We start from the raw sequence: 13178 nt of genomic DNA, 5'->3' as shown, positions 1-13178 counted from the left end.
ATTGAGATGGAGTTGAAGTCCCTCAGAAGTACCTCACTACAGGCAGTACTGGCTCATCTTTACCTATCTTTATTCAAAAATTGACAAAGAACTTAATAATGACACATACATTGAAGATTTGGAATCACTTCAGAAAATGTTTTGGACTTATGGGATTTATAGTTACAAGTACTATAATTTTTTTATTTCAACAAGGTATTGTAGATGTCAGTTTTCAAGAAAGGAATTTTTTAGGTATTAATAGTTTTAAAGATCTTTTTATAGAGCAACATTTTATATCTCTTCAACAGTTGGGGATGATATTTAACCTATAGACATTATTTCAGATACTATCAAATTTGTCATTTTGTTCACTAAGTTTTGAACATTTCTTACTCTTTCTGACCAAAATTTTATCAATGAGTTGCAATTTACTGATAAAGGCGTGATATCTGTTTTATATTATAAACTTGGAGCTAGCTGCTACAAGCTATGGCTCTGCGGAGCCTACAACGCAGGAGAGGATATAGCTGTATGCAGGTTAGTTCAGAAAGAACACGCTGTGCCCTGAAAGAACGACACAAACCCCATTTGAATGTAGTTAACACTGATCTTTATTGGGCTCACAGCCCTGCTTTTATTTTCGCGGCTGAGGGGCGTGGTTAAAGCCCCCTCAGTGCTGATTGGTGTATTTGCGATCTGCTTTCCTTGATAGGCCAGTTTGGCTCCTTTAGTTGTGGCCAATTGGAGGGCAGCGCTGCGGGCCTCGTGCAGCCTGCTGAATCATTGTGTTCGTCCTTCATTTTCTGAGGCACCCAGAGGGGGCTGTGAGGGACCGCCACAAACTATTAAATATGAAAGCAATTTCTTGAAGTGGAATTATAATATTGTATGTACAACATTATCATGTATTGGTTCTAGAATTAAGTCGTGTTGCTACTATACCATATAATTATTTGTAAATATCCAAAGGTTTCATTGCAATAGATCGACTGCTTTTTTGTTTGTTTTCTGATAAAGCTCAATAAAAATAATTTTAAGAGAAAGGTAAGGACAGGGGGAATCCTATGTTTGTTACCTCTGGGGATAGAGGAGGCCAGGACAGATGAACAGGAATTGGAGGAGGTACAGGTAAAGACTGAGTTGATGGTGGTGGAGGGGAAGCCACATTTATGAAAGAAGGTAGACATTTCAGATGATCTGGACTGGAAGACCTCACCTTGGGAACATGATTCCACCACTAGACACATCTTTACCTCTCTTCCCCTCTCTGCCTTCCATGGGGACCGCTCCCTCTGTGACTCCCCCATGCACTCATCCCTCCACACCACTTGCCCACCTCCCCCCACCCCGGCACCTTCCCCGTGGCCACAGGAAGTGTAACACTTGCACCCAAACCTCCCCCCTCACCACAATTCTGGGCCCTAAGCAGGCCTTTCAGTGAAGCAACACTTCACTTGTGTATCTGTAGGGAGTGATCTACTTCATCCAATGCTCCCTTTATGGCCTTCTCTATATCAGAGAGACTGGGCACAGATTGGGAGATCACTTTGCTGAGCACGTTCACCCTGTCCTCATCAGTGACCCGTGGCCAACCATTTCAGTTCTGTGTCCCACTCGCATACTCACATGTCTGTCCATGGCTTCATGTACTAGCCCACCAAGATGACTGTTTTGTGTGTGAACAAAGGGATGGGTCCCAAGGGTAACAAGGCTGAATGTGGCTGATGCAACAATAGTTTTTATTTACATGTGTAGGGGAGTCACAACAGGGGTAAAAGACACATTCTCACCAGATTAAACGATACACACAACTGCTTGTGGGTAGAAGGCTTTACAATCAAGTTACAACATACGATATCTGCCACCCCTTGATATTTCTGGCAGGCATGGCTCTTATCTAACTAAACTAGGGGCACGAGGCACACAATACCAGATGTGACAGGTAAGTGGGTAACTGTCAGGGGAGGGAAGAAAAATGCCTGGAAAATGGAGAGCACACCTGTGACTACCCCTCTCAGTAACAGGTATATTTTGTTGGATGCTGCTGAGGGAGATGACCTAACAGAAGCTGGCCGCAGTGACCAGGTCGCTGGCACTGAGCCTGGCACAGTGGTACAAAAGGTAAGGAGGAATGCAGTGGTCATTGGGGACTCCATTGTGAGACAAGAGATTCTGTGAGCCAGATAGGTATACCCGCATGGTGTGCTGCCTCCCTGGTGCAAGGGTACGGATATCTCAAATCGGGTCCAGAGTATTCTAAAAGGAGAGGGTAAGCAGCCTGATGTCTTGGTACATGTGGGTACCAATGACATAGATAAAAAGAGGGAGGAGGTACTAAAAAAGGATTACAGCGAGCTAGGACGGAAGCTAAGAAACAGGACCGCCAGGGTGGTGATCTCTGGATTGCTACCTGTGCCAAGTGCAACTGAGGACAAAAATGGAAGGTTAAGACAAATGAATGTGTGGCTGAGGGGCTGGTGTAAAAGACAGGGTTTTGGCTTCTTGGACCATTGGGATCTCTTTTGGGGAAGGCATGACCTTTACAAGAAGGATGGGTTACACCTAAACCCAAAAGGGGTCAATATATTGGCAGCTAGGTTTGGTACAGCCGTCGGATATGGTTTAAACTAATTTGGCAGGGGGATGGGAACCTGTATGATAGGGCAAAGGACAGGAAAGATAAAACAGGAAAAGTTAGGTGAGGCAGTGAAAGTAAAAAGTCAGAAAGAGCAAGGAGGGTGAAAAAAGCAAATCTGAAGGCTTTATATCTTAATGCAAGAAGCATTTGGAACAAGGAAGATGAATTGGCTGTGGAAATTGAGACAAACAAATACGATTTGATTGGGATTACAGAAACATGGCTGCAAGGTGGGCAGCCCTCGAACTTAACATCCCAGGGTATACAATATTTAGGAGGGATCGACAAGAAAGAAAAGGGGGTGGGGTAGCATTGATGGTGAGAGAAGGAACCGATACGACTGACAGGAAGGATATTAACTCAGAAGATGCGGAATCTATATGGGTAGAACTGAGGAATATCAAGGGCTGGAAAACGTTAGTGGGGGTGGTATATAGGCCTCCAAATTGTAATGTAGAGGTGAGGGAAGGCATAAAAAGAGAAATTAGAGAAGCGTGCAATAAGGCTCCGAATCATGGGTCCTCTACCGGCATCAACTACGGCTCCTAGAACGCTTCCACCAGCGTTGTCTCCGCTCCATCCTCAACATTCATTGGAGCGCTTTCATCCCTAACGTCGAAGTACTCGAGATGGCAGAGGTCGACAGCATCGAGTCCACGCTGCTGAAGATCCAGCTGCGCTGGGTGGGTCACGTCTCCAGAATGGAGGACCATCGCCTTCCCAAGATCGTGTTATATGGCGAGCTCTCCACTGGCCACCTTGACAGAGGTGCACCAAAGAAAAGGTACAAGGACTGCCTAAAGAAATCTCTTGGTGCCTGCCACATTGACCACCGCCAGTGGGCTGATATCGCCTCAAACCGTGCATCTTGGCGCCTCACAGTTTGGCGGGCAGCAACCTCCTTTGAAGAAGACCGCAGAGCCCACCTCACTGACAAAAGGCAAAGGAGGAAAAACCCAACACCCAACCCCAACCAACCAATTTTCCCCTGCAACCGCTGCAACCGTGTCTGCCTGTCCCGCATCGGACTTGTCAGCCACAAACTAGCCTGCAGCTGACGTGGACATTTACCCCCTCCATAAATCTTCGTCCGCGAAGCCAAGCCAAAGAAAGAAAGAATAAGGGAACAGCTGTCATCATGGGAAGCTTTAATTTACATATAGATTGGACTAGCCAAATTAGTAAAAATACTGAGGAGGAGGAATTCCTTGAATATTTACGGGACAGTTATCTAGACCAATATGTTGAGCAACCAACTCGGGAGCAGGCCATTTTAGACTGGGTATTATGTAATGATAAGGGGCTAATCAGCAATCTTGTTGTGCGAGGCCCTTTGGGCAGGAGCGATCACAATATGATCGAATTCTCACTCGACACGGAGAGAGATGAAATTAAAACCGAGACTAAGGTCCTGAATTTAAATAAAGGGAATTATGGTGGTATGAGACGGGAGTTGAGTAAGATTGATTGGGTGGTGTTTATGGGGGGGAGGGTTGACGGTGGATAGACAATGGAAACCATTCACAGATCTAATGGAAGAATTGGAGAAATTGTTTATACCGGTTTGGCATAAAAATAAACCATAAATGGTGACTCAACCGTGGATAACAAGGGAAATTAGAGACAGCATTAGGTCCAAAGAAAGAGCGTATCAATTGGCCAAAAAAAAGTACCAAATCCGAAGACTGGGAACAGTTCAAGATGCACCAAAGGAGGACAAAGGGATTCATCAAGAGGGCAAAAATAAATTACGAAAGTAAGCTTGCGGCAAACATAAAAACCAACTGCAAAAGCTCTTATAGATATGTCAAGAGGAAATGATTGGTGAAATCCAGAGTAGGTCCCTTGCAGTCAGAATCAGGGGAATATATAATGGGGAATAAGGAAATGGCAGACCAATTAAATTCTTACTTTAGTTCTGTTTTCACAAGAGAGGATACAAATAACCTCCTAAGGATGTTGGGAAACATAGAGACTAATGCAAGGGAGGAACTGAAAGAAATCAGTATCTCTAAGAACATGGTCTTGGGGAAATTGATGGGATTGAAGGCAGATAAATCCCAAGGGCCTGATAATCTGCATCCTAGTGTACTTAAGGAAGTGGCCATTCAGATAGAATTATTTTCCAGAACTCGATCGACTCAGGATCAGTACCCATGGATTGGAGGGTAGCTAATGTTACCCCACTATTTAAAAAGGGGGGGGGATAGAGAAATAGCGGGGAATTATAGGCCGGTGAGCCTTACATCAGTAGTGGGCAAAATGATGGAATCCATTATTAAGGATGTAATAGCGGAGCATATGACTAGCAGAGAAGGGATCAGACAGAGTCAACATGGATTTACAAAAGGTAAATCGTGCTTGACAAATCTATTGGAATTCTTTGAGATGGTGACAGGTAAAATAGATGGGGGAGAACCAGTGGATGTGGTGTACTTGGACTTCCAAAAGGCCTTCGATAAGGTCCCACATAAACGACTGGCATGCAAAATCAAGGCTCATGGGATTGGGTGCAAGGTATTGATGTGGATTGAGAACTGGCTGGCAGATAGAATCAGAGAGTTGGATAAACAGCTGGTTTTCTGAGTGGCAGGCGGTGACCAGTGGGGTGCCACAGGGATCTGTACTGGGACCCCAGCTGTTCACAATTTACATTAATGATCTAGATGAGGGGATTGGATGTAATATCTCCAAATTTGCAGATGACACTAAACTAGGAGGGGTTGTGTGCACGGAAGAGGGAGTCAGGAATCTCCAATGTGATTTGGATAAATTGGGGGACTGGGCAGATCCATGGCAAATGCACTACAATGTGGATAAATGTGAGGTTATCCACTTTGGTAATACAAATCGGAGGGCAGATTACTATTTGAATGGCAATAGATTGGGAGATGGGGAAGTGCAGAGAGACCTAGGGCTTCTTGTACACCAGTCTTTGAAGGCGAGCATGCAGGTACAGCAGGCGGTTAAAAAGCCAAATGGTAGGTTGGCTTTCATATCAAGAGGGTTTGAGTATAGGAATAAGGATACCTTACTGCAGCTGTACAGGGCCTTGGTGAGACCCCACCTGGAGTATTGTGTGCAGTTTTGGTCACCTTATCTAAGGAAGGATGTTCTTGCAATGGAGGGAGTGCAGAGGCGATTCACCAGGCTGATACCTGGAATGGCAGGAATGACTTATGAGGAAAGATTGCGCAAATTGGGATTGTACTCGCTGGAGTTTAGAAGATTGAGAAGGGATCTCATAGAGACCTATAAAATTCTGGCAGGACTGGACAGAATGGATGCGGAAGGGATGTTTCCAATGGTGGGGGAGTCCAGAACCCGGGGCCATGGTTCAAGGATAATAGGCAAACCATTTAGGACCGAGATGAGGAGGAATTTCTTTACCCAGAAGGTGGTGAATCTGTGGAATTCATTGCCACAGAGGACAGTAGAGGCAGGTTCATTGAATGTATTTAAGAGGGAATTAGATATATTTCTTCAGTATAAGGGTATTAAAGGTTACGGAGGGGAGGAGTCACAGGATGGAGTAGTGGCCGGACGGTGAACTCCAACCCTCTCCAGAAAAGTCGGGAAAAACAAGAGAAAATACAAAGGCACAGAAATAAAAGTTAAAGAAAAGTGAGTATAAAGGTGGAAAGAAGATGGCGACAAAAAAAGAAAAATCAAAATCAACGGTAAGAAGAGAAGAAGAGAAGACAACAGAGGAAGAAGGAGAAGGCCTTACCTGTCCGAAGAGGCCCGCTGTGGAGAGAGAAGCCCGCTTCCTCAGGTCGGTAGAAATAGAACTACAAAAATGGCTCGCTGAGCCGAGTAAAAGTGCGCAACCGTGCATGCGCGACTCCTCGCGCATGCACGATGCACATGAAAAAAAACACACCGACGGGAGGGGGGACCAGCTGGGGAGTCGATCTCCACAGCCGGCAACGACAGCTGCAGAACACCTGCAGCAAGAAGAGACCACAGAAGACAATGGAAACAAGAAAGAAGAGGAGGAAAGGGCATCAAAGAAACAACAGATAGCCAACCCAGAGAAAGAAGAAGAGGAAGAATACAGTAAAATAGAAGAAGAAGGGAAAGGCAAGATAAAGGATATACTTGCTCTTATTAAAGGATACATGGAGTCATTTAAAGAATGGCAAACACAGGAATTTAATGATTTAAGAAGAAGAATAAACAACACAGAAGAGAAAATAATTAAAATGGAGATGACCTTAACAGAAATGGGAAAGAAAATGGACAAGATGGAAGAGCGGGCAGTAGCAGCAGAAATGGAGGTAGAAGACTTAAAAAAGAAATTGGAGGAATCTAATAAAAAAACTAAAGAGACACAAGAACTACTAGCTCAAAAAATAGATATAATGGAAAATTATAACAGAAGAAATAACATAAAGATAGTGGGCCTTAAGGAAGATGAAGAAGGCAAGAATATGAGGGAGTTCATAAAAGATTGGATCCCTAGGATCCTAGGATGTCCAGAACTACAGCAAGAAATGGAAATAGAAAGGGCACATAGAGCATTGGCCTCTAAACCACAACCACAACAAAAACCAAGATCTATTTTAGTAAAATTCCTAAGATATACTACAAGAGAAAAGGTACTGGAGAAGACAATGGAAAAAGTAAGAGAGGGCAACAAACCACTGGATAATACCGCCCCTCCTGGATGTAATCAACCAGATTGATGAAACACAAAGCTTACCAGATTCATGTAAAACAGCAATAATTACAGTAATACTAAAACAAGGGAAAGATCCACTCTCACCAGCGTCATATAGACCAATATCTTTGCTAAACACAGATTATAAGATAATAGCTAAGCTATTAGCAAACAGATTAGCAGAACAGGTACCGAAAATGGTAAATTTAGACCAAACTGGATTTATCAAAAAAAGATGCACAACAGACAATATTTGTAAATTTATTAACTTAATTCATGCAGTAGAAGGAAATAAAGCACCTACAGTAGCAGTTGCTTTAGACGCAGAGAAGCCTACAGTAGCAGTTGCTTTAGACGCAGAGAATGCCTTCGACAGAGTAGAATGGAATTATTTGTTCAAAGTATTGCAAAAATTCAGTTTACCGGAGAAGTATATTAATTGGATTAAAGCATTATATAAGGGACCGTTAGCGAAAGTGACAGTAAATGGACATGTATCAAAGCAATTTAACTTAAGCAGGTCAACGCAGCAGTGATGCCCACTATCACCTTTATTGTTTGCGCTAGCTATAGAACCACTAGCAGAATTGATAAGAATAGATAATAATATAAAAGGAATAAAAATAAAAGACAGGGAATATAAAATCAGTCTATTTGCGGATGATGTGATAGTGTACTTAACAGAACCAGAACTATCAATAAAAGAATTATATAAGAAATTGAAGGAATATGGAGAAGTGTCGGGTTACAAGATAAATGTAAATAAAAGTGAAGCAATGCCTATGAATAATGCGGATTTCTCAAAATTTAAGAAGGAATCTCCATTCAGATGGCAAATGCAAGCAATAAGATACCTAGGTGTACAAATAAACAAAAATCTAGGCCAATTATATAAACTCAATTACTATCCACTAATGAAAAAATTACAGGACGATTTAGAGCATTGGAAAGATCTACCACTAACACTGATAGGAAGGATAAACTGTATTAAAATTAACATTTTTCCAAGGATATTATACTTATTTCAGGCATTGCCAATACAACTGACAGAAAAATTCTTCAAAGAGTTAAAGAAAATAATAAGGAAATTTTTATGGAGAGGGGGGAAACCGAGGATAGCACTAGATAAATTAACAGAATGGTATAAACAAGGAGGCTTACAATTGCCAAACTTCAAAAATTATTATAGAGCCGCACAATTAAGATACCTATCAGATTTTTATCAAACAAGGGAAAAACCAGACTGGACGAGATTAGAATTAGATAAAATAGGGGAAAAGATACCTGAACACATATTATATAAATGGGACGAAAAATTGGTACAACATAGAACTTCTCCAGTACTACATCATCTCCTCAATATTTGGAAGAAGATTCATGTAGAAAGAAATAAAACAAATTATCAATTACCAAAACTAATATTGACGCAAAATAAGCTACTCCCTTTTACAATAGATAACCTTTCCTTTAGAGAATGGGAAAAAAAAGGGATTAAAAGAATAGAAAATTGTTTTTCCGGAAGTAGATTCTTATCCTTTGAACAAATGAGAGATAAGTACAATATAACTGGAGATACAGCGCTGGCATATTACCAACTGAGATCCTACTTGAAAGATAAATTAGGAAGCAATTTGAGTTTACCAGAGGGAAGTAACCTTGAATATGTGATTACAGATACAATGTTAATCAAAAGATTTATAACAAATATGTATATTAAACTGCAAGAAAAGGAGAATGAGGAAACAAATGGTAAAACTAAACAAAAATGGGAACAAGATTTAAATATAAAGATAAAAAAGGAAACATGGGAGAAATTATGTTCTGGAACGATGAGAAATACAATAAATACGAGGCTACGTATGATACAATATAATTGGTTACACAGACTATACATTACACCGCAAAAGTTAAATAAATGGGACCCAACAGTATCTGATAGATGTTTTCGATGTAAAAAAGAAATGGGAACAACAATTCATGCAATCTGGACATGTGAGAGAGTAGAAAAATTTTGGGATGATCTCAATCAGATATTAAATAAAATAACAGAAAACAATATACCAAAGAATCCAGAGATCTTTCTCCTAAGTAACATAAAAAACAAAGAATTTGGAATTGATTTGGAGGATGCACAAAAAAGATTTGTTAAGATAGCTCTAGCCGTAGCAAAAAAATGTATTATGTCAACCTGGAAATTGGAAGATAATTTGAAAATACAACAATGGTATATAGAAATGAATAAATGTATTCCATTAGAAAAAATAACATATAGTTTAAGAAATAATATTGAAATATTCGAACAAATATGGGAGCCTTACATTAAATACAATAGCAAAAACCTACCGGGGACAAACATTACCTAAGTTGATGGAAGGAGAAGGAAAGAAAAGAATGGACTCAGTAGAATTTCTGGTGTATTTTTGTTGAATGACAACATTGTCTGACTGGTTTAATGCAACCTAGATTGTATACCTAAAATGGATGAGAGGGGGGTGGTGGGGGGGTGGCCTGGGAGGAGGGAGGGGGGGGAGAAAAAGTCACTGTATATGTGTGAAAAAGAAAAAGTGTATATCATGGCTAATGTGATTTATGGTGTGAAAAATAAAAAATTTAAAAAAAAAGGTTACGGAGAGAAGGCGGGGATGGGGTACTGAACTTTAAGATCAGCCATGATCTCATTAAATGGTGGAGCAGGCTCGAAGGGCTGAATGACCTACTCCTGTTCAATTATTCTATGTTTCTATGTTTTCTATGTTTAATACCACAGCTCCCAACTCTTGTCTGCCCACTCCTTACCAACAATCCTACAGCATTGCCCATGGTTCCAAACCTGGAGTGGAGCTCAGGTTCATCCCAAAAGAGAAAGATGGCTGGTTTGTGGTGGGTTCTATAGTGCCATCAGCTGGAGAGTCTGGCCCAGGTATTGATGAGGCAATTAAAAGGGTGTTACAAACTAACAAATTTTGTTTTGAACTAACAAAGGAACAGCATGGTAAATTCAAAATAATGTTTACAGTATTCAAGGCATTGCTGAGGCTGAATTTGGAATATTGTCTGCAGTTCTGGTCCCCAAATTATAGGAAGGATATTAATAAGGTAGAGAGGATGCAGAGAAGATTTACTAAAATGTTGCCCGGATTGCAGTATCTTGAATACAGAGAAAGATTGGTAGACTGAGTCTTTATTCATTGGAGCGTAGAAAGATGAGGTATTTAAAATTATGAGGGGTGTAGATTGAATAGGCACTTCCCTTTGAAGGTAGGTGAGATTGGAACGAGGGGGTCATAAGTTAGAGGGAAAAAATTTAGAAGTAACATGAGAGGGAGCTTCTTCATTCATAGAGTGTTGGCTGAGTGGAATGACCTTCCGGAAGAGGTGGTTGCTGCAGGGTCAATTTTGTCATTTAAGAGAAGGTTGGATAAGTGGATGGATGCGAGGGGACTGGAGGGTTATGGACAGGGAGCTGGTACGTGGGACTAGAGGAGATCACTTAAATCGATGCGGACTAGAGGGGCCGAGATGGCCTGTTTCCGTACTGTAATTGTTAGATAGTTTTATGGTTATATATTAAAAATAATGGTAAAATCCAAAACAATGGTAAATTCAAAATAATAGTTTTTTATTAAACTATTAATACATAATATTTATTTAATTCTAAACTTAACCCCACGATGCACAAATGTAAAATGTATGTGTGTGTGTGGCCAAATCCCAAACTATTACAGTTTAGGCATAATTCTGAAAAGTCCATTTTAAATTTCAGCATCAAACATCTCATGTTGAACTTGAAGATTTTGAAATTGCAATTCAGAAGTCATTATGAAGCATTTTTAAAACATCATGTCTTCAGATCGCTTTAAAACTCACAACTTTCTTTTGTTGAGTCGTTTTCAGAGCAGTGTTCCTTCATACGAGTGATTTCACATACTCCCTCTTATCTTGCCTAAGAGTTACGGAGTCTGCTTTCCACGATGATTTCTTTCTTAATCAAGAGTGACCTTTTTCCATGGACACACGAGGCTGCCCTCTTTTCTTTGAGGCAGTTAGAGTGACTATTTCTTGTAAAATACCACTTTTGGTGCTCCTCCTTTTATTCAGGAGAACACATGCAGCCTTCCTTCTTTGAAAGGAATTGGTGGCTGCTTTTCCCATCCTGATGATACAGGATGGCTTTCTCTTCAACTGACTCTCTTTGTCTCTGATTTCAATAATATATTTCTTGCAAATCTCTCATGTCACATCACATCATAACAGCCTTTGAAATTTTCTGAGCCTTTTAACATCTTCATGCTAAAAAGCATAATTTAATCTTTGTCTTCCCAAATTTATTGATGTTTCCTTCTTCTAAGAGCTTTGCTTCTGAGCTGTCTGTAATCAACGTGCAAAATAGCTTCTTGATTAAACAGTCCATTGTTCTCAGAATCTCAAGAATCATCATAAAATCTTTCCTCTCTCTGCATCAACTGTAGTCACAGCAGACTTCTGACTCCGAAATGATGTCAGCTGCCATCTTGAAAGAATCGCTCTCTGTTTTTAAAATGCAAATATTTTGTCTTTGTGTCCCTGAAACCAATCTCACAAAATAACCTTATTAAATCATATAAATATGAAATATAGTTTAACATTAAACTAAAGATTAATCATAGCACATTCATCATAGGGCCAAGGTGTGCGCTGACCTATGGGCAAGGCTTGACTTTGATTGCCAGGTGAAGTGACTTCTGATCAGATTCCAAATGGAGAAGTCACATGCCCCTTCACAATCCATACTACAACCCCCTGTAAATTGGAGGCACTCATTAACATCGACTTTCCCAGTTTCTGCTCACCTACTCTCCATTCTCTTTCCCTTCCCAGTCCCTTTGTCTTCTTTTCTTTAGCTCTCCACCCCCTTCCCTTTCTTTTCAAAGAACCACCCCTCCCCCTGTTTGCTGCTGTGCCCTCTCTCCCTTCTCCACCTATTACCCATGCCTTTAGGACCATGCTCCTTCCCTCCACTCCGCCACCACTACCATTTTGTTTGGATGCCTGCCAACATTTTTCCATACCTTGATGAAAGGCAGAAGGCCAAAACATTGGTTATGAATCTTTATCTTTGCTACATAAAGGACATTGTTTGAGCTGCTGAGTTTCATTGTGCTTTTACTTCAACCATGGTATCTGCAGACATTTGTATTTTACCACTTTTTCTGGGATTCCTTCCAACACTTGTGACATACAACATTCAGGTCAACATCAGAACTGAAGCACAAAAATGATGCTGTTGAAAGGTGTTGGGGATAAGCTCGCCCTCTGCTGGACATCATGACATCCACATCATGATGTCACCCTTCTTTCCATATATATAACCCTGTGTGTTAGTAGCCAGGTTAGTGTTGAGAAAGCATCACGTCTCCGAGTCTTAATTGTGTGAGTGCAAAAGGTGTAATGTTTCACTTTTCCTGCTGTTACAGCCACTCGTAACTTGTCTGATTGGTGGCTCTCTCATTGGGTTGCGCACATGGAAAACAAAAATGGATCCACACCAAGCAACCATTCACAACTGATGACACGATTCATTCGGTAAGTGCATGCTGTGTGTGTGTGTACATGCAGGGATCAAATAATTTCATTGGATTTTTTTCTGGGAATGTATGTGTCCTTCATTTTGTAAAGGAGTAGGGGTGAATTTTCTCAGAGGTTGCCATCAAACTGCAGTGAGCATTTTCTGAAATGCTTGAACATGATTAGAACATGTTCAGGGCAACTGTTCTCTGCAGCGAGAGGGTTGGTCGATGGTGATTGTTCCCCGCGATGAGACGGTCGGGAGAGGGCGACTATTCCCCGAGGTGAGGGGGTCAGTCGAGGGTTGACTGTTTCCCACGGTGAGGGAAACAGTTGTTCCCTTTGTTGTCA

General features: G+C 41.0%; 1 protein-coding gene and 1 long non-coding RNA gene across 14 annotated transcripts in view; one reads left to right on the top strand and one right to left on the bottom strand.

The window, feature by feature from the left end:
- The window catches only part of abcc10 (ATP-binding cassette, sub-family C (CFTR/MRP), member 10), a 198305-nt gene that overhangs the window by 133838 nt on the left and 51289 nt on the right, over positions 1-13178 (top strand). For 12 of the 13 annotated variants that reach the window (XM_069887931.1, XM_069887927.1, XM_069887929.1 and 9 more), the window contains 2 exons: positions 10051-10203; positions 12737-12845. In XM_069887931.1, the coding sequence (XP_069744032.1) occupies positions 10051-10203; positions 12737-12845 (262 nt within the window). The remainder of the gene's footprint in view (positions 1-10050; positions 10204-12736; positions 12846-13178) is intronic. The other variant, XM_069887933.1, reaches the window with a different exon arrangement.
- LOC138737233 (uncharacterized) lies at positions 576-1697 on the bottom strand. The gene is made up of 2 exons (XR_011340849.1): positions 1609-1697; positions 576-824 (listed from the first exon to the last, which is right to left on the bottom strand). It is a non-coding gene; the product is annotated as an uncharacterized lncRNA (long non-coding RNA).

The sequence above is a fragment of the Narcine bancroftii genome, chromosome 6 (genome assembly GCF_036971445.1).
Source record: "Narcine bancroftii isolate sNarBan1 chromosome 6, sNarBan1.hap1, whole genome shotgun sequence".
Taxonomy (NCBI): domain Eukaryota; kingdom Metazoa; phylum Chordata; class Chondrichthyes; order Torpediniformes; family Narcinidae; genus Narcine; species Narcine bancroftii.
The sequence above is the reverse complement of the archived record's forward strand: the minus strand, read 5'-3'. Positions and strand labels throughout refer to the sequence as shown.